Here is a 25,646-nt window from a genome sequence, read left to right on the forward strand (position 1 = left end):
AATGTTTTGCCATGAAAAACATATTATTCTAAATTCGCAATTTTATATTTATCCCTAAAAGAGCTATCAAAATCTAAACATAGAAAAATGTACCCTCCCGGTAAAGGCTTATGAATTGATCTCAGTTGAAAGGTTCTCCAAATCTCTGAATTGCAAATGTAACATCCTGGAGCAGAACTGTTAATTTCTAATAAACACCCATTGAATTGAAATGAATCAATTTTATTCTTTATCGTTTTCTCTCAAACTGGTCACAGAGACGTATTCAAAAGCAGTTTCATCGTTTTTGAGCATGGATTCATTTTACTTACTTTCCAAACACTTTGATTTCAAAAATTATACCTAGCTACTTCTTATCAATACAAAATACTAATAATTATTTTTTCTAACCTAATTCTAACAAATATTTAGAATTTTTTTTATATTTTCTTGAAGTTGTATTTTTTTACAAGTAACCAAAGCAATAATTGAACACTTATTTTGACCATTATAGTTGCTATTTGTACTATTTTGTTGCAAAATATTAAACAAAATTAGGATCAGAACAATTTTTGATAAATTTAAAATTTCCCGGGAATTCCCGGGATTTCCCGGGAAATTTGTTGAAAATTTCCCGTTTCCCGGGAATTCTGTAACCCCGGGAAATTGGACGCTCTAAATCCAATCAAATGGAGTCGCAGAACTCGAAAACACGTTTTTTTTTTCAACCAAATCGGACAACCATCATCATAAAAAAATGTTTTTCGTATATTTTTATTTTCTTGCTTTTAACATAAAATTCGAGATCTGTGACCCCATTTTAGTCAAATTTGATTTGCTTATTGCCTATAAGATTAACCAACGCATTATTTATTAATTTTTCATCACTTGGTTTTTAAAATTTTAAGTCACTTTAAAAAAATAGGTAGAGAAAAAAACAAACATACTTTAGCTCGACAATCAAAAATAGGACATCGGAACAAAAATCGAATCACGATTATCCGAAGGTCTTCGGATAATCGAGTCTGGATTGTTATTGAAGTTTGACCACATTCTCGTCAAACTATTGTTCAAATAATTACGCCTTGGAATGGTGTGTTTATTTATCAAGTTTGTTTAACACATTGAGAAGAACTAAACAAAATCAATAAATTGTGTATTTATGTTAATCCAAAGGGACCATCCATAAACTACGTGGACACTTTTTTGGAAATCTTGAACCACCCCCCCGCCCCTCGTGGATAATTGTCCATACAAAAAAAGTGTATGGAGCGTGGACAATTGCAATACAACCCCCCACACACTCAGTGTGGTTTATGGATGGTCCCAATATTTGTTAGCAATAATAGCAGTTGATATCTGGAGGTCCAACAGGTCCAATAAACCAAATTTCCAGTTTTTACTTTTTGGGTGTTTTTGAAACCGCCTTGAGTCAGAGTTATTAAAAACACCTAAAAAGCAAAAACTGAACATTTGGTTTATTGGACCTTTTCAAAAACAAAAAACTCTAGATAACTTTGTATAAAATTTGACTTCTTTCCCCTATCAAATGTAGCAATCATATGTTTTCGTCGCTTATTACTATTCCGCACCAATACAATCACATTACATCAACTTCGCAGGTGAGCTTTTCCTAAACAACCCCCAAACTCAGCTGACTGAGACAAAATGCTCTCTCAAATAAAAATTTTACGCTCCCGCTCTTCTTTTCACGCACACACTCTCTCGCTCTTTCTCTCCCTCAAATCGAGAAGTGTTTTTGTTGATGTTTTTTCCCCTCTGATGAGAAGAGAAGGGTGGTCGTTCCAGTTGTTGGGTGGAAAGGTGAGGGGAGAGGGTAGTGTTCTCCACCTCTCTTGGAGCAAAGGCCCAGCGGTCGAACAAAGAACTTTTTCCGCGTTCAGACAAGTTGCGTCGCGTTCAAGTCGGTCGGTCGGTCGGTCGTTTTGCGAAAGAGTCTCTCTCTGTTGACGAAACGACTTGTAGACGACACGCGCGGGACGCGACGATTATGAGTTTTATTGCCCTCACTTTTTAGATCTCTGATCAGGTGTGTGATTCATTCGTATCGTTCCAGATAGTGACGGGGCCAAAGTAAACATATCCGGGGCTACGGTGTTTGATAAAATTGATTGGGGAATGTGTGGCGATTTGTTCAATCAAGCCTGAAAGTATTTTGACATAGGACTATGTCTCTACTTACTATATCGAGAAATTAAAAATGAGAGTGTGTGCAACATGGAGTTAAACTTTCTGTGCAGTTGCTGTGAATGTTCCCATGGCACTTCGAAAAGTTTAACTCCATGTTGCACGCACACACTCTCACTTTTAATTTCTCGATTGGGGGCCAATTCAGAAATCTGGAGCAACATTTGAAAAGGGCGCATAAGCATTTTGTCAGCTGCAACTATTTTGTTATTTCCCAGGCAATAGGCAACTATTTTACAAATCTTATTATGTTAAACGGAAGCTGGCCTTCCAAGCTATTGCTTCAAACTCTGAATTTTGAGAAAAAGTTACCTGAAGCTTGAGAAATAGAAAAATAGTTCAAACAGTCAAAATGCTTATCCGCCCTTTTCTATTCCTCCAGAAATTCGATCCAAACCGCCACAAGCGTGCGAAAAAAATTGACATAGGGGAACAGCATCTAATTCCAGCGTGCCTCTAATGTTGCCATATCAGAACATTGACATTCGATTACAGCTCATAAAAAGCGTTTTCAACTGAAATCGAGTGATAAATAGCTCAATAGGAAGTGAGCAAGCAAGATTCTTTAAAAAGTTTTGCAAAATTAGTTGATTAAATAGTGAAAATGAGCAAATTGGATGGAATTAGGAGCGAGTGCTTAACCTGCCAAACATACGAGAATTTCCCCTATTTCAAACGCTTATATCTTTTCTCCCAATCGATTAATCCAGAAGATTCAATCACCAGTCGAAAGGGGAAGACTTCTCGGATTAGTTTTCAAAAAGCCGTAAGAGCCATTGATAAACAGAGTCCTTTTTGCATCGGTATTCGACCTACTTACGAAAACCAATATCAAAAATGCTTGAGATTGTTAATCTACACGTTCTTCAAGTGCCCCAAACTAAAGATACATGAAATTTTGTTTCATTTTGGAGAAAAACGAAAACTAGTGTCAGAGGTCACAATGGCTCTTACGGCTTTTTGAAAACTCACCCGAGACTTAAGCTATCGTTTTGTTACATAATAACTTTGACTAAACATAGTTAAAGCGCTTAAAACATGCAATCAAAATGAGTAATTTTTCAGTTCATATCGGGCAGATGACACATCAGAGCGAGCGTATGCATTCGAGGCCGCGCCCCTTTTGTGCTGTTCTCCGGCTCTGCCGCTATTTAAGCAGAAATTTTTGCAAAAGCAAGTCACATTGGAACGAGCACTGGAACTGTGCACATCGGGCCGGCGCGGAGGACAAAGCAGCAGCAGCCAATAGAAGAAAAGGACCAGCAACCAGAAGGAAGAACCACCAACCATCAGCAGCAGTAGGAGGAAATTCGTACAAAGCCGCACCAAGCGGACCGGTGGAGGTCGCTATGGTGCGGCGGTTCTCATGAAAAATGGCCATTTCGAAAGTGGTGGCCAAAACCTGGAGCGGCCGGTGATCTCAAAGCAGGTTTCCCCGGGGCCCAGGGGGACTTTTAAAGAACCATACGTGTTTTGGCAATATGGGTATCAAAATTCACGGTTTTTGATACTGAACATGAAAATGGCAATTTCGACAGTAGTGGCCAAAACCTGGAGTGGCCGGTGACCTCAAAGCAGTTTCCCCCGTTGCCCAGGGGGACTTTTAAAGAATCATACGAGTTGTGGCAATATGGGTATCAAAATTCATGGTTTCTGATACTGAACATGAAAATGGCCATTACGACAGTAGTGGCCAAAACGTGGAGTGGCCGGTAATTTCAAAGTAGGTTCCCCTGGGGCCCGGGGGGACTTTTAAAGAACCATACGAGTTGTGGCAATATGGGTATCAAAATTCATGGTTTTTGATACTGAACATGAAAATGGCAATTTCGACAGTGGTGGCCAAAACCTGGAGCGGCCGGTGATTTCAAAGCAGGTTCCCCCGGGGCCCAGGGGGACTTTTAAAGAACCATACGTGTTTTGGCAATATGGGTATCAAAATTCGAGGTTTCTGATACTGAACATGAAACATGGCCATTTCGACAGTGGTGGCCAGAAACTGAAGTGGCCGGTGCCCTCGAAGCAGGTTCCCCCGGGGCCCGGAGGGCCTTTTACAGAATCATACGTGTTTTGGCAATATGGGTATCATAATTCATGGTTTTTGATACTGAACATGAAAACGGCCATTTCCACAGTGGTGACCAAAAACTGGAGTGGCCGGTGCCCTCGAAGCAGGTTCTCCCGGGGTCCGGAGGGCCTTTTACAGAACCATACGTTTTTTGGCAATATGGGTATCAAAATTCGTGGTTTTGATACTGAACAAGAAAAAGGCAATTTCGACAGAAGTGGCCACAACCTGGAATAGCCGGTGCCCTCATGGAAGATTCACCTTGGGGATCATTTATGACAATTTTGCCGAAAAATCTATGAATCAAAATAAAATAATCTTGTTCTAAATTTCACTAGCAATCCAAAAACATCAACAATCTCATTATAATTGTTTGGTCCTATGTCTTTCGGTTATGTCTCTGACATACTATCTTGAACTTTTTTTCTTTTAAAATATTGCTCAAATCTATTTTTTTTATTATTCTAATTTGATTAGTTTCATCACTGGCAAACAGACGTAAATCTCCTTCTTAATTCCATCAATCATGAATATTACGGCTGGTTTAAATTTAAATGTAGTTCTCGGATCAACCACCAGGGATGGGATGACGCCACGACACAAAATAGCATTTTTGTCATTGTTTTTTTGCAAGCAGAACATAACCAAACTTTTTGGCACCCTCAGCAAACGTCAAATCAATACAAATTGCTGCCGGATCTTTCCCGGAAAAGATTCGGCAGCAATTTTGTATGCTTTGTCGTTTGCGGACAAGTAAACAAATCACTTCGTGCATCGGCCAATAGGGAAAGCCCCTACAAAGTTCTAGCCAAGGTGATCAGAAATCACTCACTCATCGCCGAACGAATCTTTGTCACAAACGAAAAGGTTCAGAGAGGAGAGAATCTTACAGAATACCAGCTTGGCGCTCAGTTGGCCTGCATCACCCCACAGTTTGCCGTCAATTTATACTTGGTATGGTGGAAAATGCTGTCAAATGTGTCTTTGATGCTGTGTTATCAACAAAATTGCAAAACATTTTTGATAACATTGATTTTGGGCAGTTTAATAAATGATCAAAATAAAGCCGAGTCAGCTTTGAACGACATAGCACAATCAGCCTCTCTGAGCCATTCGCTGAACTACTCGATTGGAGTGAGAGCGAGAGCATTCAGTAGCGATTGGTGTGGAAGTGACATATGGTAGAAAATGGTCAGAGCAGTTTTTCGTCGGTAGATCCGTAACATGGTTTGAAAAAAAAAACATCAATTCTATTCACAGTGGAACATGCTCTGGGCAGCCAAAACGTCTTTTATATTCTTATAAAGGGTGAGAATCGACTTTTAAGAGTCACTAGTGGTTTTTAACAAGTCACAACAAAGTTTTCTATGACTTTTTTTGTTTTTTTTAAATACAAAATTTTAATGAAAATGATTCATATTAAAATTTAAAGCATCACTCACCTTTTCCGCTTGACACACTCCAGCACCTTGAGCTTTTCCCAGCCCTCGTCGGTCTTGACCCAGGCCTCGCCCGGTGATCGCCAGTCCTTGGAGATGAACGGCATGCTGCTGGTTGGAGTTGGGTTTGTTGTTGTTGTCGGCTCTGCTTGGCTATTGGTCCTCGCACCTCCACGTGTGGTTTCTTCGTCTTTTTCTTCCCCCCAATCAGCTGGGCAACTTTCGCAATCTAATAACCGCTTTGCGCGGGCTCAACGGGATTGTGCGGCCCGAAAAAAAGCGCAAATTCACTGACACACTATTTTGTTGGCCGGTTACCGAAGACTGCAAATCGGAAAAAGTGAATGAGAAAAAAAAACTCTTTTAACTCTCTCTTTCTGCGCTGCAAGATGTATAATACGCGCTTTGGCTTCACTTTTTTGCACACTGATTGCTTCCTGATCGATTTTTGGGCCCGTTGCAGCGTATTTTTCAATTAATTGTGCTTTTTCCCCTGCGCTAAAACGCTACCGATTAGGAAATCTGTTTCAATTTGCAGTGTGTAACACGTTTTGAACGAAACTTCCGCTGGAGCTTTGCTTTTTCTTTTTATTTTAAATCTGGAACAGCGAGAAAAGGTGACCTAGCTGCTTCTGGTTGCGTTGCACGCCGAGTAGAAGTTCTAACTAACTTGACGACTCGATTTGAGAGATTCGTCAGAATAGATCAGAATGTTTACCATCAGTTTAGTGGATGGTGGGAGGAACGCGAATCGAGTGCAATGATCGAGCGGCGAGGGTTTGCAGTACCGACTATGGATTCCCATAAATTAACAATAATAATAATAATAAACATAACCTGTAATAAACTGCAAAGTAGGGTAAAATTATTTTAATTTATCTTTGTGACCTATATTTTTGTCATTAGGAAGATGTAGAATTTGTGCCAAATATAAGCCAAATCTGTTAAATGTTCTTTAAAATTCAACGCATATATTTTTCAACTTTGACGAGGAGTGCAACACAATCTGAGTTGACAAGAAACAAAAAGTCGTAAATTATTTGTTTTCAAAATGTTGGATTAAACTTAAAAATTAAAAAAAAAGTGATCAGAAAATTTACGTAAATTTTAAATTTTATTTTTACGGGAAAAGTGATTCGAATCAGAATGTTGTGAGCCATGTTTCTGACAAAAAATGTTGATTGATTTCGCATTAAGAAGTAGGTGATTATGTTACAGACATGACCAGTATAACAAAAATACAGTAATTCCATTTGAAAAGAGCATAAACCGAAGAAAGGTCTTTGATAGAGCTCTAAAATGATGTGAGGGTTGGTCAAAATATTTTTTTTGTTTGGCCATTAGGGTGACCTACGCCGTGTTAGGGTGGTCCCAAAAATTGTAATTTTCGTCAATTTTAACAAAACCACATTAGAAAAAAAAATCGCTACGACCTGTTTCAACCGATTTGAACCCTTTTGGACGCAAATGAAAGGTTATTAGTTGGGATTTTAAGGTCTTAGATCAGGGGTGACCAAAGTATGACCCGCGGGCCAAACGTGGCGCACGAGGTGAGTTTTTATGGCCCGCTTATTTTGAATGATTATGTCAAATGGCCATTTGTAAAGTGATTTTAAACTTTTTTTCAAAATAAAGGTGTATTTTAAATAAGTTAATGCCATTTTTTTCTGGGTCATTCCATCTGGAGCGGAACTGCATTTGAAAATTACCATCTCCAATTCTGCTCAAATTTGGCAGAGCTGCTGAGACAATCAAAACATGCAAAAATCTCCAATTTCATCCAAATCGGACCACCCCCTCCATTTTTGTACCTCCCCAAAAAATCGACTTTTTGGCGATTTTTGAGCAAACCTCCTAGTTTTAAACGACGATAGCTCAGGAACCACAAATCATAGAAGGTCGGTCTTACACTCAATTTTGAAGAAAATTGGACGTAGAATCCATTTCTGTGATCAAAATTTGGAACAAAATATTTTTTCTACCTGTATTGCGCAATTGAAAACTTTAAATGGCCGTATCTCAAAACAGCCCTATTTATTTTTTAAATTTGACCTCACCATCGTATTCCCCGTCCAATTTTACATAAGAACCACTTATCGACAGAACGAAATATGTTTCGTTCCAGAGATATCGAATTTTAATGTTTTGAGTATTTGAAATTGCCTAAATTAGCTACACTCGCCGCATATGCTAGTAGCTCTCAGTCGAGCTGATCAATATTTACTACCCGGGCAGACGGTAATAACAAAATTGATAATATTTCAATAACAAATCCTGTTAAAATAACAAAAAGTGTTATTATTTTAACCTGAAGTTCAACTTCAAGAAGAAAAAATAATAACAGTTTCTGATAAAATAACAAAATTTGGTATTGAAGTGATATTATATTGAAAATGTTTAATAACACGCCAATAAGAGGAAATGTTATACATTTCAAAACTCTCCTAATAACAAAATTTGTTATTCGTTCGGTATACTGACTTAGAAATAAAATTACCACAAATCGCACAAATGGAAAAGTTTCTAAGTGTCCATAACACAATCTGTTATTATTTTTTCTTTTGTTAAATATGTTTAGATCTTTGGGATAATTTTGTCTAATTTCGTCGGGGTCAATATTTTGACCCCGATGGGGTCAAGCTTTTGAAATGGGGTCCTTAAGCTAAAATTATTCTAAAAAGTTGAAATTTTGGAAGTTGATTTTTTAAATTATTTGATATACCCCCTAAGGGACATTGCTAAAATTGGCTAGAACTATGGGATAATTTTTACCAATTTCGTCGGGGTCATTATTTTGGCCATGAAATGGGGTCCTTAAGCTAAAATTATTCTAAAAAGTTGAAATTTTGAAAGTTGATTTTTTTTATTATTTGATATACCCCCTAAGGGACTTTGTTAAAATTGGCTAGAACTATGGGATAATTTTGACCAATTTCGTCAGGGTCATTATTTTGGCCATGAAATGGGGTCCTTAAGCTAAAATTATTCTAAAAAGTTGAAATTTTGAAAGTTGATTTTTTTAATTATTTGATATACCCCCTAAGGGACTTTGCTAAAATTGACTAGAACTATGGGATAATTTTTACCAATTTCGTCGGGATCATTATTTTGGTCATGAAATGGGGTCCTTAAGCTAAAATTATTCTAAAAAGTTGAAATTTTGAAAGTTGATTTTTTTAATTATTTGATATACCCCTAAAGGACTTTGTTTAAAATGGTTAGAACTATGGGATAATTTTGACCAATTTCGTCGGGGTCATTATTTTGGCCATGAAATGGGGTCCTTAAGCTAAAATTATTCTAAAAAGTTGAAATTTTGAAAGATGATTTTTTAATTATTTTATATACCCCTAAGGGACTTTGTTAAAATTGGCTAGAACTATGGGATAATTTTGACCAATTTCGTCAGGGTCATTATTTTGGTCATGAAATGGGGTCCTTAAGCTAAAATTATTCTAAAAGTTGAAATTTTGAAAGTTGATTTTTAATTATTTGATATACCCCTAAGGGACTTTGTTAAAATTGGCTAGAACTATGGGATAATTTTGACCAATTTCGTCAGGGTCATTATTTTGGCCATGAAATGGGGTCCTTAAGCTAAAATTATTCTAAAAAGTTGAAATTTTGAAAGTTGATTTTTTTAATTATTTGATATACCCCCTAAGGGACTTTGCTAAAATTGGCTAGAACTATGGGATAATTTTTACCAATTTCGTCGGGGTCATTATTTTGGCCATGAAATGGGGTCCTTAAGCTAAAATTATTCTAAAAAGTTGAAATTTTGAAAGATGATTTTTTTAATTATTTGATATACCCCCTAAGGGACTTTGTTAAAATTGGCTAGAACTATGGGATAATTTTGACCAATTTCGTCAGGGTCATTATTTTGGTCATGAAATGGGGTCCTTATGCTAAAATTATTCTAAAAAGTTGAAATTTTGAAAGTTGATTTTTTTAATTATTTGATATACCCCCTAAGGGACTTTGCTAAAATTGGCTAGAACTATGGGATAATTTTTACCAATTTCGTCGGGATCATTATTTTGGTCATGAAATGGGGTTTCAAGCTAAAATTAATCCGATAAATTAACTTTTGAGAGTTCTTTTTTTATTTTGTTATATTCCCTAACGGAATTGATTTATTTATTGGGAATTTTTGAAGTGTGAATAACAAAAACTGTTATTATTTTCACAGAGCCAGGAAGTCGGAGCTGACGTTGAAGTTCGAGCTGGAGTGTGACCTCGGAGACTGCATCGGATTCATCTAATTTTCAGCAACTTTTACTTGGAGTCGGAATCTGTGAAGTCGGGTATTTTTGGAGAGCTAAAGTCGTCGTTGACGTCATATCCTGCATCCAGAGTCGGAGTTGTCTTCAAAGTATGGATTCAAAGTCGCTTGGAGGTACCCGACTCTGCAGCCCTGACTAGTACAGAGGAGTTATGGCAACTGCAGGTTTATTTGCAAATTACAAATAAACCAAAACAATAACTTTTTTGTTATGGAGACATACCAGTTCAATAACATTTTTGTTATTATGCTGCTCCACCTCTCCGCACAAAATAACAAATCTTGTTATTCCTTCATGATTCCTTCTGTGTTATTGGTTTGTTATTGCAATAACAACATAATAACAGTTTAAGTTATTCTTCGAACAAATCTTTGTTATTGATTTTTGTTTTTTTAACAACTAATCCGATCATCCCAATAACATATTTCGATCTTCTCACAATATCAATAACTGACCTTCCCAAGTTATTTCCGTCTGCTCGGGTACCTGGTGTTATGTAAGATGAATTATTTTTATAATTTTATACGATTTTGAGATAATCAATACCTTGAACAATCTATTTTTTGTTTATGGAATATTTATTGGGTAATTTTGAATGCACTGTATTTCCTGATCTTTGTGGCATTGAACCATATTAGGTAAAATTTGAACTTTTACTATTTATTTGCCAATGCTACAACGTTTTTACTGCACAATTAAAAAAAATAACATTTTTCTATTGTTTTCATATTTTTCCTAGTTCCTCATTTCTTCCCACTTTATCAAATTAATTCTTTTATTTGAAACGAGAACAAATGTAGAGCTGGCTGTTGTAGATGAAATAATTCTCATGGGCTCTAAATCTTTTGCCATGTGCGGTAGCAAATTAGTGCCATTCAGCAATAAACCCCAAAATCTGCCTTACGGTTTGAAACATTGAGTATGATCATATTAAACCGATTTTTATAATGTGAGATAGTTTCATCTGAATAATTGATGATTTTTTTTCAATTCTGGTACATTTAATTTCAAAAACGAAACCAAATACTTAGGATACATGTGGACGGCAGCTGTATCGTTTTCCAAGATTTCGAAATGATTGACAAAAAAAAAGATAATTGTTTGGACGGTGTCGAAATCAACGCCACTTAATTTGATCTTAATCAGATAATTAATCCGATTAATCTTTGTGATTTTCTTACATTTTTCAGTTTTATACTTTCCAGAAATCCTCTTGCTTAATCATGCTTCACGAGAGTTTTATTCATGTTTATTCATAATTTTTAACACGATAATGTATCGTACACTTTTTCTTAAGTGTTACTTACAAGATCAATTTCAATTTCCTGCTGGCTCAGCGGGAATTCTATTCTGCCCTGTATTGCGTGTCGTTCTTGCTCTGTCATGTGGGCTAGCACATAAATTCACCGTATACTATTTTTTAAATTTACGATTAATACAGCAGTTTCCAACAATTTTTGCCTTATTTACTAATGATTAATTGGGATGAAAATACTAAACTTTAAAATTCGATATCTCTGGAACGAAACATATTCCTTTCTGTCGATAAGTGATTCTTATGTAAAATTGGACGGGGAATACGATGGTAAGATCAAATCTAAAAAATAAATAGGACTGTTTTGAGATACGGCCATCTAAAATTGATAAAATTGATTGGATTCTACGTCCAATTTCCTTCAAAATTGAGTCTAAGACCGACTCTCTAAGATTTGTGGTTCCTGAGTTATTGTCGTTTGAAGATAGGGGTTTTGCTCAAAAATCGCCAAAATGTCGATTATTTGGGAGGGTACAAAAATTGAGGGGGTGGTCCGATTTGGATAAAATTCGGAATTTTGGCATGTTTTGATAGTCTCATCAGCTCTGCCAAATTTGAGCAGAATCGGAGATGGTAATTTTCAAATTTGCATTTTTTCTTGCACACTTCAAGTGGAATGACCCTTATATAAAACTAATGATTTATACATTTTTGATCCTCATTTTATGACAGATAATGTTTTTTCTCTAATTGAAATAATCTTTTAAAAATGTAATCTAGAAATTTTCATGAAGCAATTTTGGGAATGCACATGAAACGTTAATTTTTTACTTAAGGCTAGTATGCAGATCGGAAGGAAAGGGGTCAAGAAACAGCTTCACGAAAAGCAGAGCAAAGAAGAGGGAATGATTTCTTGGGGCTTTTCTTCACCCTCTCTGACTTGCTTCCACTGCTGCTGCTGCCCATTTGAAATTTTTCTTGACCGATTCCTTCCGAAGTGCGTACACTGCTTTAGAAAGAAATCTGTAATAATAGCAATTTATTTAAAAATCATGTTGAACCTCTTTATTAACTGAGCCTCAATCTTTATTTGCACTTAAAAACCTCCACCTCGGTATTCGAATTCATGACAGTTGGATAACGAATCTGATTGACTATAATCTCATTCAATGTAAAAATGTTATGCTGTTAAATATTTTTCAAAGCTTTTGTCACCCAGACCCTAACCCGGCATCCAAAAACTTTGAGCACCCTTGGTCTATTTAATATGTTAAACTCCAGAAAATTTCAGGCAGATTGGTAAGGTCCCAATGACGTTCCATACAAAAGGGGTATGCATGCCCTGTTCGTGGACTCGCTTTTAATTCCTCGTCGGTACTGCAAACCCTCGCCCTCGCCTATTTCTCCAAACTCCGTTCGAGTGTCGTGGACATTGACGGAACGTTCAGTCGGACACACAAACCAAAATCGTGTGTCTCGGAATGGTTTGCATGTTGCTTGCTAGAGAGGCACTGTATTGCTATTCGTCCGACCGTGTTCTCAACGCACTGCACGCGCAAAACGGGGTTCCCTCTGTCCAATCTCCTCTTGTGGCCACCTTTCCCTCGTGCTCTCAACCAGCAACAGCGGCAGTTCGCTTACCTTTGCTGCACTCCGCCGTCGTACCCGTGACACGACAAAGGAAAATTCTGGTTGATGACTTTTCCTGGTCTGTTTTCCCACCTCTCCTCTCTGTCGGGGAGTTTGGACGGGACGGGAAGGTTCTAAAAATGGCCCCTACAGGAAGACGAGAAAAAAAACTGCGTGTGCTCGACCTATTCCTGGCCGAGGACGGAATTTCCCGACGGATTTAGTTTTTCCGACGACGAGCGGGCAACGGCACCGAAATTTTCACTATTTTCTTCGATCTGGTTCAATCCAGCGAAATCGACGACGCAAAAATTTTCCTCTTGCGACCTTTTTTTCCTTCCTGACTGGCTGCCTCTTCCAGCTGGTTGGCACACACACATACACACTCGAAAACAACAACAATAACAACCTCGGAAAACGGGGAGATTGTGACGAAGTTTTCGGAAAACGACCTCACGCTCTCAGCTGCTCGCGACGAACTGAACTGAACGCGAAAGAAACATGGAAGAAACTCTCGCACGAATCAAAACAGTTGATTCAACACTGTGGTTGTGTGGGTGAAAAGAGAAGAGAGAAACAGTTAGGTCTCTCTTTCGTTGGCTTTGGAGCAAAGAGCGGAGAGAGGGAGAGTTTTTTTTGTGAATGATGTTTTGTGTACAAACAGGGTGGCAGTTACGGTAGGAAATTGAGAAAAGTTTTGGAATTTGTCACAAAGGCAGTCGCACACAGTCACACGAAATCGGTTGTTGCGTTTGAAACGGAATTCGTAAGTGATTCGAATTGAATGCCGTTTCAGTATTCTGTGAATTCTTTATCAGATAAACAGATAAAATTTATCAGTCAAAAAATCAAATTTACAGCATTGCCTTCGCGTTCTCTATAGAGTTATCTAAGCCTGAGCTCACGCACACTAGCACCCCATTTGTTTTGCTGGCGGGTACAAAATTTAACCTCAATCTTTTTCGTGTACGTACACGCAATACATGCGCACGTAGATAACTCTATAGAGTTATCTAAGCCCGATCTCACGCACACTAACAGCCCATTTGTTTTGCTGGCGGGTACAAAATTTAACCTCAATCTTTTTCGTGTACGTACACGCAATACATGCGCACGTAGATAACTCTATTGAGCAATTCGAGCCAAACATTTCACACAACCAAAAACCGCGATTCGAGATTCCGCAATAAAACCCACTGAGAAATGTCTCGCCCCAATCAGTCTGATGGTAGAATACAATCGGGCTGACAAGGGCCAATCGGGGCGTTAAATTTCACTGTGGGAACTCATAACTGGAGTGCACATAACTTTTTTAAACAAAAGTGTATCCCGTGTGGCAGTGCGTGGCCGAATGGTTACGCTGTCCGCTTTGTAAGCGGATGATTCTGGGTTCGATTCCCATCTGCTGCAACCTTCCATCGGATGAGGAAGTAAAATGTCGGTCCCGGCCTTGGTTGTTAGGCCGTTAAGTCATTCCAGGTGTAGGAGTCGTCTCCATGCCATAAGTACAAACAACACACCAAACCAAGGCTACTCCAGTGGAATCGCTGGCGGCGGTTGGACTCGCAATCCAAAGGTCGTCAGTTCAAACACTGGGGTGGAAGGTTACTTGGAGTAAAAAGAAGTTTGGGTGCTCTCGCCATTCAAGCCTTCGGACTCCTAGGTTCGAGCAGAAACTTGCAATAGAACCCGGGGGTCGTTAATGTGGATGGTTTGATTTTTTTGATTGTATCCCTTTTGCTCAAATGATAGTTTACATCAGTTGTGAAAGGGACACATTCTTGGTTAAAAAAGTTATGTGCCCTAATGAAATGGCAAGTACGAATTTTAAAAAATCTCGTTATTGGGCCCTTTTAACTTTCCAACTGTTGTCAAGACTGGTGTTCATAATGGGCCCTTTCTAAATGCATTTTCGAAGAGAACTGAAAGGACAACAGTTAACAGTGTGTGTGTGTGTGTGTGTGGTCCAGTCCGAGGGGCGTGACATTGGCCTTAACGTATTAATTTTCGCATTTAATATATTAAGGAATTAAATTCCTCGCGTCTTTTGATATTTGACAGCACCACACCTGCTTTGAAAACATTGATTTGCCTCGTGTCGCGTTCGCTCGCACAACTGTCAAGTGTCTGTGTTTTGATTTAGTTTTGAGAAATAAAAGTTTCGCTGAGTTTTTACGGAAAACATTCAGTTTGATTGGAAGTCGCTGCTACATTTCTTTGACTTCTACACGTGGTTGCAGCTGGATTTGGGCGTGTGGATGATGCCGAGCATGCTGGAAAAGCCGGGCCGCAGAAGATAAGAGGGGTGCCAATAAGGAGACGATTTTTGAGCGATGGAAAAGTTTTAATTTATTTTATGTTTGATTTAGATGGTACGAGCTGAATATGAACAATTAGTAGGCGCAGCATTTGATGCTTCCGCCACCGGAGGTTCCCAAGCAGTTGCAGACAATTTTTCTTCACCGTTGAATATGGTTTCCCCGTTGCCGCCATTCCACCTGCTCCAGGCGAAAGTTCCGTCTCCAATTCCAATGAATGTGCTGCCGCCGAACTTCCCAGGTAGTGAGACCTACACGAATTCACCAACGGCAGCAGCAGAGTCAGAATCGCAATCAGCAGCAAGATCAGCAGCAGCACAAAAACCGCAAAATTGCCAACAGAACCAGCAGCAGATGCAGCACCAACGTGGCAAGCTGAATCGCGCCGGGGAGTACGACGTGTACGCGAATCTGAGAGCGAACGGGACAAGAAGTGGATGCAGCAGCAGCACATCACACCTTACTTCAACAACGATTTTTTTTTGCGAAAAAACTTCTGTTAAAAGTGAAATTAGTTTTCCGAATGTGATAAATGAATACAAGTTCTTTTAGACTTTAGTTTATATTTCTAAGCAATTTTTTTCACAATTTTATTATGAGCACTCCAAAATACTATCAACCTCGTCTAGCACGAGGAAGCGAATGTTGTCCAGGTTACAACCACGGTTCAACTCGCGCATCTGGTCGGAGCCAGCTCAAGTCTCAGTGGGTACTGTTTGCGACTATTGAAGGGACGATTCTAGGGCGGCGGAGTGACGCCATGCTTGTATTTTTTTTATAAAGGATCTGGACCAGGAACGCGACAGTCTTTCCGGAACTGTCCGGGGGCAGGCCATCACATCGCATTCGCTCATGACAATCGGAATGGCGTTCTTCTGGACCGGTGTAAACACGTCGTATTTTGCCAGCTTAAAATTCATCGTCATCGAAAGTGTTAATGTGGGATGGAACGTTCTCGCTAATCGCCTCCACGGGAATATCTTCGTACTTGATGTAATTGATATCGGTATTACCGTGTTGAAACAATTCACTTCCCATCCGCTCAAAGCTGTTTAAAATCATAGCTGCGCCTCTTCCGCCGCAGGCATTCCAGCGTCCACCAATACGCATTGGCCTCTTTATTCACCGTCACCTCCACCCTCCTTGGCCGGGGGCTCCTGCCAGATGTCGTTCTCCGGCTGACGGATATCCCGAAAATCTCTTGAACCGCTCGAGGGCCATTGTTCCAGATACTACCAGTAACTGGTGGTGGTGCTGCTGCGAAACACAATTAAAGTTAAAGTGATCGTCACCAAGCGCACCAGGCTCGCCGACGGGAAGGCTGCCACCACCATTCCTTGGGTGGCTATTGATCCTGGAAAGAGTAAACATCAATTTTATACACGTTTCAATTGGTTAGTCAGAAGTTAGTGACACAATCACCTACCGCAACCAAACGCTCACCTGGGAAGACAGCTGCCAACCAGGAAGATGCTGTGTCCTATCCCTCGCCTAGACCAGTCCAAAATCCATGATAAAGCTGTCAGACCAAATCTGTCAGACCAAGACTGTCAGACCAAAGAGCAAAAAGTAAACAATCTTGGTCTTCGACGTAGGTGCACACAAATCAAGAAAAGCAAATTTGAAAAAGAATTTTATTTTTCCAATTCAATGACTGGGTTTGGACTGTAAAATTGAATGTACGTCAGTAAATGATTACACACTGCGGCGTCCTGTACACCGACAATTAAATAAGCAGTTAAAAGCCTTATTCTTCCACTTTAATTTATGATAGCGTTTTCGGTTTACACCTGAAAAATCTTGAAATTATTTATACGGATTTGTGATTCCTCTCTTTCCATCATTCCCTTGCTGCCAACCCGTGTGTCTACCGCCGCCATCGCCGTCGCGATTGTTTTAGTCACCACCTCAGTTATGCTTGCGATCGATAAACCGGCCACCGCCGCCGCCTTCACGGTCAGAGTTGTGCCTCCGCCGTCGGAATGTCCACCGGAGTGATCCCTCCGTCACGATCGTTGCCACCACGCCTGGATATTGGACCACCACCGGGAGAAAGCATTCTCCCGTTAAGCCGACTTTTTGGCGACAAAAAAATTACACCAAACACAACAACAACAATCGTGCTTCGAACGTCGTCGGTCGAACTGTCAAATCAATGTGGTGTAAAAAGAGGTGGCAATGTTTTGATCGTAAACAATCGTTAATTTCTCATTAATTTGTTAATTTCGGCAGTTAATTAATTAAATTATTTAATTTTTTACTATTGTCGCGCCCCTCGGTCCAGTCCAATACCCGCTAACCGGTAGCGAAATTATGGGAAAGTATAGTTTGTATCAGACTTTGTATATGCCGAATGATGCTGATACAGCTTATCTCAGTCCCGGGTATTAGGTGGTGATAGCCCTCGCGCTGCTTCCAACGACCCGTTTCAGAATGACAGAGCTCCTTGCGGTCCAATTCCGAGGTCGCTGGGCATTGTTCGGCCCCGCCTAAACATAGAAGCAAGCATCTGAAGGAAACTCGATCTATATTAAGACTTCCAATCCCCTCAGGCAAATCAGAGATCAGCGCGTATTTAATATGAGAAGATAACATGTTTCAACACTACGGATCAATTCACTGCTACAGTGTAAACCTGCTGATGGCTGACTGCTTAGCGTCCCAGACCACCAATCCAAAGGTGTGAGTTCGAATCCCACCTGATACATTTTCGTTTTTGTTCATATTCAAAGTTCAGATTCCTGATTCCAAATTTCAAAGTTACCGACCGGGATTTGATCCCTGAACCTTCTGCTTGTGAGGCAGACGCCGTAATGAAAGGACAACAGTTAACAGTTACCTAAAAATGGTTATAACTTGAAAACGGTGCTCTTATCAAAATTTCACTTAAGTTCTTTTTGATTGGAAATTCGATTTTATTTACATGGAAATATGAAGTTGAAAATTTTTGCGACATTTATTTAAATTTTTTGAAAAAAATCAGTATTGATTCAAAAATGCATAACTCGGTCAAAGATTTTTCGCACACTTTAGGAAGTTCTGAAAAGTTGGCATTGTATGTCCCCTAATACATATCTAGCTAAATATTGTAATAGGACTGAAGCCGAAGTGTAAACAAAAGGTCTATCCTGCTCGTTCCTAATGTAAACATCAACTGACGTGAACAGGATTGACTCTTGGTTTACACTTTGTCTTCGGTCCTTTTACATTGTTTTGTTTGATATATAAAAAAATGGGGGATTATTGGGTCAAACTCACTGCTGTGTGAATTCATCTTAACACATGGCATCAGAACCCAGCCAAAGCTGCGTGCTCCAGATTCATCCGCATGCAGCCATAATACTTAACGAAACTTAGATTTGACAGTTCCGTCCTTAGCGAACCTTCCTCATCCGTCAGCTGCGCTCCACTGATGCACGTTTGTTATGTCATTCATTTTTGAAACTGCGGCGTTGCAGAAGTTTGATGTAAAATCTTGCAAAAATCGTGAAATTCGTGCCGCGACCTTGTGAAGAAAATGTCGGAAAAGCAGCAGCAGCAGCACAACCTCAAGATCGACGACAGCAGCCGAAAGTTGAAAAAGTCCGAAATCGATTTTATGCGCCTGATCGAACAGCAGAATCTGCAACGGGTGCAGAAACTTCAGCGGCAACGTCGGAACAATAAATTGACCGGGTTCGTGCTAGGCGGAACCGTTTTCGGCATCTATTTGTACTCCATGCTGTCGGTCAAGCAGGAGCGCTTCCTGGACGACTTTGAGGAGCCGCTGAAGGTGGAGAAGGTCGAGAAGCAGTAGGGAGGAGGAGGATTTTTTTTGCTTTATTTTAAGGGTGAGTTTTGGAAGGTTCGGGCAGCTCCCGGGAGTTTTATAGTGAGAAGTAGAGAGCCTATATGGAGAGGCGAAATGTCACTCTCAGGGTTCCAGTCGAACTGTCAAATCGGGGTTCCAATCGAGCAACAAGGTCATGTAGGAGCAAGCAAGTTTTTCAACCTTAAATTTGAATGACTTTGAGTGTTTGAAATTTCTCCCGGAACATTTCATTTCCCTATGTAGGTCCCTAGTGAGAAGACCTTGGATTTTTTTCTCTGTTTCTTTTCTTTTACTGTACTTATCACTTTTTTCCTTATTTTTCAGTTTAAGTTAACGTTTCCCGCACTCACGCAAAATGTCATCAACCACAGTTATTCAATCGATTGCCGGCACCGGCGCCCGCCTGCCGCCGCTGCCCACTATCCGGGATCTGGTCCGCCTGTACAAACTCCGCGCGATCAAACAACTTTCACAGAACTTCCTGATGGACGAACGTCTAACGAACAAAATTGTAAAAGCCGCCGGCAACATCACCGACCACCACGTGCTCGAGGTTGGCCCCGGCCCGGGAAGTATCACGCGGTCAATTATCCGGAAGGCACCCCGCCATCTCGTCGTAGTAGAAAAGGATCGTCGATTTTTACCCACGCTGGAGCTGCTGTCGGAAGCTTCCGCTGGTTTCCTTCGAATGGACATCGTTCGCGGCGACATACTACAGTTTCAAACCGAGCAAGCCTTCCCAAATTGTCCCCGCCAAGAATGGCACGACAAACGCGCCCCGGTCCACATCATCGGCAATCTTCCGTTTGCCATCTCGACGCGACTGCTCATCAACTGGTTGCACGAGATGAGCACCCGATCCGGAGCGTGGTCCTTTGGCCGGAGTAGCCTCACGTTGACCTTCCAGAAGGAGGTGGCCGAGCGGATCGTGGCGCCGATCCTTTCCGAACGTCGCTGCCGACTTTCGGTGATGAACCAAATCTGGAGCCGACCCGAGCTAAAGTTCATCATTCCCGGCAAAGCGTTCGTGCCGAAGCCGGACGTGGACGTCGGAGTGGTCACGATCGTTCCGCTGAAAACCCCCCTCACGACAGTTCCCTTTCCGGTGGTCGAGAAAGTGGTGCGCCACATTTTCTCCATGCGGCAAAAGTACTGCCGCCGGGGTGTGGCCAATCTGTACCCGCCGGAGCTGCGCGACGAGCTGACGGAGCTGACCTTCAAGATTGCGGACGTGGATCCGTTGGCGCGGTCGTTTCAGCTTTCGACCGAGGAGTGCTTGCGCATTGTCGAGGCGTACGATCGGTTGGTGCAGGAACATCCCGATATTGAGCACTACAATCATCGGGCGCCGAAGGGAGGTGAAGCGCTTGTGGATGAGGGCTACGTTGAATGAATGCTGTGTTGAATACATATATTTAGTTTTCAGAAATAAACTTTAGGTTGTAAAAAGTACAAATCGATGCGTTTGAGTTTTTTTTTTCTAGAGAACTTTCTATTTGGTACATTTTTTTTTCAAAACATGAAATTACAAATATTTATAGGGAGAGAATACTTAATACGTAATATTATGCGAAATGTTCCTGTTTTTTTGTCCGTAATTTTGGATATTATACGCTGGAACATATACGAAAACATTAAATTATTTGGTTTTTGAAAAGTACATCAATCGAATAAATAAAACTATGCGTCTCCATGTAATTTATGATACGACGAAACTCTCACGGAGACGCAAGGTCCTTTGAAAGGTGAGGACTATCTACATTGCTATGACTTTTCGTTCAAAGATACAGTAGTTGTTCGGTAACTGGGCGTTGATTAACTGGGCGCTCGATAACTGGGCCGTAGCCCAGTTAAAAAGCAGACAAACGTCAAAAAACCAAAACAAACCGAAATTACCGAGGGGTTAATGGATGCAAAAATCATGGTCAACAAATAAAAAAAAATTTCAAACTTTTATGTAATTTCAAGTCACGATTAAAGAAATATGAAAAGCAGGGTGGCCACCTCGGGAAAAAACCGGGAAAACCGGGAAAAAACCGGGATTTTTATCCACCGGGAGAAAACCGGGAAAAACTCGGGAATTCGACTGACAAACCGGGAAAATATTTTAAGTTTAGTTAAAATTTGACAAAAGCCTCTTTAATTTATTCAATATGTTCTTTTCTCAATTAGAATGTTATTCCTGTTATTATAAATGAAGAATTCGCGAAAACTATGTTTGAATTTGTGTAGTAGACTCATGCTTCTTGGTTATGGATGTTTTTTGTATCCTATTATATTTTTACAAGGCGATTTTTTTTTTAATAAAGCAAAATGTTTCCTCTACCAGCGATTCTCAACCTTGGGTACATATACCCCTGGGGGTACCACGAGCGGTCTCAGGGGGTCCGGAGGACAAACCCTGCAATGCGCAATGGCGAACATTTGTCCCAAACAAAATATTTGAGAGAAAAAAAATTGCTTTGAATCAAAAAAATAACAACCATGCTTAAGGTGCAATGAATTACAGGTGAATTGTTTTTGACCAATCAGAAAATGTTTAAAAAATATTTGAATGATAAATCTATAATTTGCATTCGTTTAGAAATTTTATGAATTTGAAGTAAAGTGCACCGTTTTTTTTTGTTTTTTTTTTTTTCTACAATTATTTGTTTTAAATTTGTATATGCAACAAAATAATGGATCAAAAATATTCAAAAAAGAAAGCAGAAAAGAATTTTCTCAACCATTTAATAGAATAATTTTTCAATTGAAAATAGCTACAACTTCAAAAAAATACTATTCACAAAATTTAAATTTACATAAAAATAAAATTTAAAAAAAATATGGGGGATGTTTGTAGAAATGAAAAAGACAACGAAAATTTAATTTACAAAAAAACATCTCTAAATTTAAAGACATTTTCAGTAGTTTTAAAGAAAAACAGGAAACAACATTTTATTATGAAGCTTTATTAAAAAAAAGAAAAAAAAACTGATTTGAAGAAATGTACATGGACGTTGTGTGGCCTATCCAGTACATGTTTTTAAAAAACTCTAGAAACAAGATTTACGACATTTTTAATACTTCAAAATTCATGTTTCTTTCTTCGTGAATTGGAATGTAAAAATCTCATGCAGACGAAAAATTTCATGTATGAACGCTAGGGGGTACCAGCAGCTTAAGTAACACGAAAAAGGGTACCTAGCCTAGAAAAGGTTGAGAACCGTTGAATTATAACATATTTCAACATAGAAATAATAATATCATGGAGTTTCTGTTTGTAAATAAATTTTATTTGGTAATATTTGAGAATCTCAGCCAGACAAATTATTAAGGACAACTTGCAATGAATTTTTTTTGCAAAGTTTTTTTTAATGTCGTTTGAAATTTATGTAAAATTTTCAGAAATTTTAAAAATACAATATATTTAGAATTCTGCTACAAAAACGTCACTTGAAATACAGGCAATCACTTTTAGGTGATTACTACATCAACACAAAAATTGAGATCATGTTGAAAATAAGGCCGATGCTAATATTTTTCAAAATTTTTGTCCCTCGGCTCTGGCCGGGGTCAAGTGGGGGAATAATCCATAGTCTCAACATTTGAATGCAAAAAGTGTTCAAATACATTTTACACTAGTTTATTTGTTTTGTCTTCAAAAAATGTAAGATTTTGCGGTAACAAAAAAAACTAAAGGTGTAAAATTAAAAAAAATAAAAGATTATTGAATTAACCCAAACATGCTTAAAAATGATTCCAAACGCAAGGGAATGCATTTTATATTGATTTCAGCTGGTTGCACTTAAATTTCAATTGAAATTTTGATGTTTTTTAAAAATATTTTGTGCCCCCTGATTTTTCGAGGCAACTAACGAATTAACGAGCATTTACATAACTGTTGATAACAATTTATTTTTGCAATTCTTTTCTTTAAAATAATAAATTGTAGTAATATTTAATCTCATTCTAAAAAATAAAACGATTTTTTAAATTTTGAGGTTAAACATGATGATGAAAAATCCCAATCATTATGGAAATTAGATGTTTGGATTGGAAACAGATAAAAACGGCTTCGTTTACAACTTACTTACTTTTTACTCAAGATTTTTAAGCTTTCTTGAGGAATTCAAACTTTGAACCAAATGTATGCGTTCAAAAAGTATGTTGGTACTAACGTTAGCCTAAAAAAACATTGTAGTTTGGTTTAAAAACATTTCGGAAAATTCCTTCTGGGCTCGGGAGAAAACCGGGAAAAACCGGGAAATTGAAAATCGAAATCTGGTGGCCACCCTGATGAAAAGTAATCATTGTAAACAAATTTGAGTAACTTTTATTTTTATATTTCATCAAATAAATATTATGCATCGGTAGTCCCCTCGTTATTTTTCGTTCAGCCCAGTTAGCGAACAGCATTCGATGACTGGGCTACGTTCTCAGCCCAGTTACCGAACAAGTACTGTATAATTTTTTTTAATTATATTACGATAAAAGTCCTTCTGAAAACTTCCAGCTCAAAACAGAAAATTTTCAAGAACTTATAACTCGACCTTCCCCCATATCAATGAAACTATGTAGACGTGTTATCTTGGTTATATAAACCATTTTTGTTACGAAACGATTACAGCTCGAGAATAACATTTGAGAAGGGTGTAAGCTTTTGAATTTTTTTTGTATCTCTTGATTTTACCATTGCTGTACAAGGTATCGAAAAGTGGTCAGAGACAAAATTGCAGGAAATTGGACGGGCATTCTGAAAAAAAAAAATAATATTGAAAGAAAAATATACGACACTTACATGAGATTTCTTGATTTTTAAATGGAAATGTCAAATTTCAAGGTGGGCCACGATTTTTTTCTTTCAAAAATATTGTAGAGAAAGTCAGAAATGTTTTCAAAAGACTCCGGAAAGATTCAGGATAGAGCAGCTCTCCTCTAAAATTTAAAAATCATTTAATAAAACTGTTTTTTAGACCTCTTCACATCGAAATGTTTAAAAACGGGGCTAGACTCTTCATAAATCATACATAAAAGTATCTATAATAACCATTTTCTTAAGTCCAATCCTTGTGAAGATACAGCGGTTTTATAATCAAACAAATGTCAAGTCTTAAATATCGTCTGTTGTGTGCTATCTTGTGACAACGACCTTTTTGATCGAAAATGAAAATGCTGACGTTTGGTTATATTCAACAAACCCTACAAGATGCTTTAATCCGATTTTGGAAATTCGCTTCCGTTTCCCGAATATCACAATACACACTTGTGACACCGACCAATTTCTTATCAAATGATCTTGCTATCTTGTGACACGGCATATAAATTGCTGGAAAATGTGGAAAAAATCATATTTTTTACAAATTTATTTTGGTAAACATTTTTAAAAGCAAAGCCATCTTTTGTTTTTAATAATATACCGTGTCAACTGGGGCGAATCGGGACTACAGCCTGAATAGGGACAGCTTATTTTCAAAACCTCGTTCCACAAGCTGATAAAACTCGATCCTGAAATGTTAATAGTTAATATTTTTAAATAATGTATTTTTTTCACATGAATTAGGCTCGTGTATCAATGGGTTAATCTCAACAAATTTCGCTCAAAATTCACAGGGGTGCTTAATTTTTTTTTCTGGGCACCAGTGGAAGTGTGTGTGGAGTCAAACTTTTGGAAGCCATTGGTTCGTATACTATCGCTAAACAAACGATCCAAGTTTCAAGTAATATGGTTACACTAGTGAAAAAATACAGTACAGAAGCGTTTCTTTAGCGTCACGAATTACAGTTCAAACGGTCCGATTTAACCCCATTTAAAATGTTATTCGTTATTTTGAAAATCTCAAAAATAGTTTTTTTTAAAAGGTTGAGAAAATTTCACGCAAGTTTCAATTTTAAACTAAAAAACGATCAATATCGTTTCGGCCAGTGCTGTGATATTTGAATGAGATTTTTTGGTGCTCACATCCACATCCAAACACACACACAGTTCAGTGTCTTGCGAACCTTCGTGGTGAACGGACACTAGAGCTGCGGTATTTTTTACTACCTAAGCTCAGAGTTATTTCAAAACAAAATTCACAGTCTTTTTAAAGACTACCTGAGTTATTTTCCAAAATTCTAAACAGTCTTTTCAAGACTAACCCCACCTGAAATTTTGTTGTATTTTACAAACGAAGCCATCTTTTAAGAGAACTTTGCTTGCAAAATGCGTCAAAACAAAGGTAAACGCAAATCTTCTGAAGATTTGGTCGTTACGTCGGTGAAGCGTTTGAACGCTAAACCGGCTAACGGAAACAGAAAAAGAAAACAGCCTCTTCTGAGGTCTGATTCTGATTCTGAATGTGAGGTCAATCCTCCAATTCCATTGACAAACAGTTTCGGTGTTTTATCCGAAACTGATGACAAGGAACCTTCTCCTCGTACTGAGCCTTCTGCCGTCGAGAAACGAGTAAAGGCTCCGCCAATTGTTGTGACTTCCGTCTCCGATTTGGCCAGCTTTCGAACACAACTGGAGAATTGCAAGGAAACTTGCAATTTGAAGGTTTCGTTCCAGCTTGGTCGAAGAGGAGAATGTCGCTTGTTGACGGAATCTTTACAAGATCACCAAACTTTTGTTGGTTATTTGAAAAACCACAAACACAATTTCTACACGTATGAGACCAAGAATGCTC

At 38.7% G+C, this 25,646-nt stretch overlaps 3 protein-coding genes across 3 annotated transcripts in view; 2 read left to right on the forward strand and 1 right to left on the reverse strand.

Annotated features, from left to right (window-relative positions):
• The window catches only part of LOC6040056 (F-box only protein 25), a 36,247-nt gene extending 22,887 nt beyond the window's left edge, over nt 1-13,360 (reverse strand). Inside the window, exons 1-2 of the mRNA XM_001849475.2 lie at nt 12,880-13,360; nt 5,698-6,018 (exon numbers count right to left, since the gene is read on the reverse strand). Of these exons, the coding sequence (XP_001849527.2) occupies nt 5,698-5,801 (104 nt within the window). The 5' untranslated portion in view covers nt 5,802-6,018; nt 12,880-13,360. The remainder of the gene's footprint in view (nt 1-5,697; nt 6,019-12,879) is intronic.
• Nucleotides 13,361-18,629: 5,269 nt separating this feature from the next.
• On the forward strand, nt 18,630-19,543 carry LOC6040057 (cytochrome c oxidase assembly factor 3, mitochondrial). Its single transcript, XM_001849476.2, has 2 exons — nt 18,630-19,015; nt 19,321-19,543. Exon 1 carries the CDS (start codon nt 18,703-18,705, stop codon nt 18,979-18,981), a length of 279 nt encoding a protein of 92 aa, XP_001849528.1. The 5' UTR covers nt 18,630-18,702; the 3' UTR covers nt 18,982-19,015; nt 19,321-19,543.
• LOC6040058 (dimethyladenosine transferase 1, mitochondrial) lies at nt 19,321-20,456 on the forward strand. Its single transcript, XM_001849477.2, has one exon. It carries the CDS (start codon nt 19,352-19,354, stop codon nt 20,387-20,389), a length of 1,038 nt encoding a protein of 345 aa, XP_001849529.2. The 5' UTR covers nt 19,321-19,351; the 3' UTR covers nt 20,390-20,456.
• The last annotated feature ends 5,190 nt before the right edge of the window (nt 20,457-25,646 follow it).

The sequence above is a fragment of the Culex quinquefasciatus genome, chromosome 2 (assembly GCF_015732765.1).
Source record: "Culex quinquefasciatus strain JHB chromosome 2, VPISU_Cqui_1.0_pri_paternal, whole genome shotgun sequence".
In the NCBI taxonomy this organism is placed as follows: Eukaryota; Metazoa; Arthropoda; class Insecta; order Diptera; family Culicidae; genus Culex; species Culex quinquefasciatus.

Bases quoted from the DNA above. Each gene is read 5' to 3' on its own strand.
- LOC6040058 (XM_001849477.2), top strand. From the start codon at position 19,352: ATGTCATCAACCACAGTTATTCAATCGATTGCCGGCACCGGCGCCCGC.
- LOC6040057 (XM_001849476.2), top strand. From the start codon at position 18,703: ATGTCGGAAAAGCAGCAGCAGCAGCACAACCTCAAGATCGACGACAGC.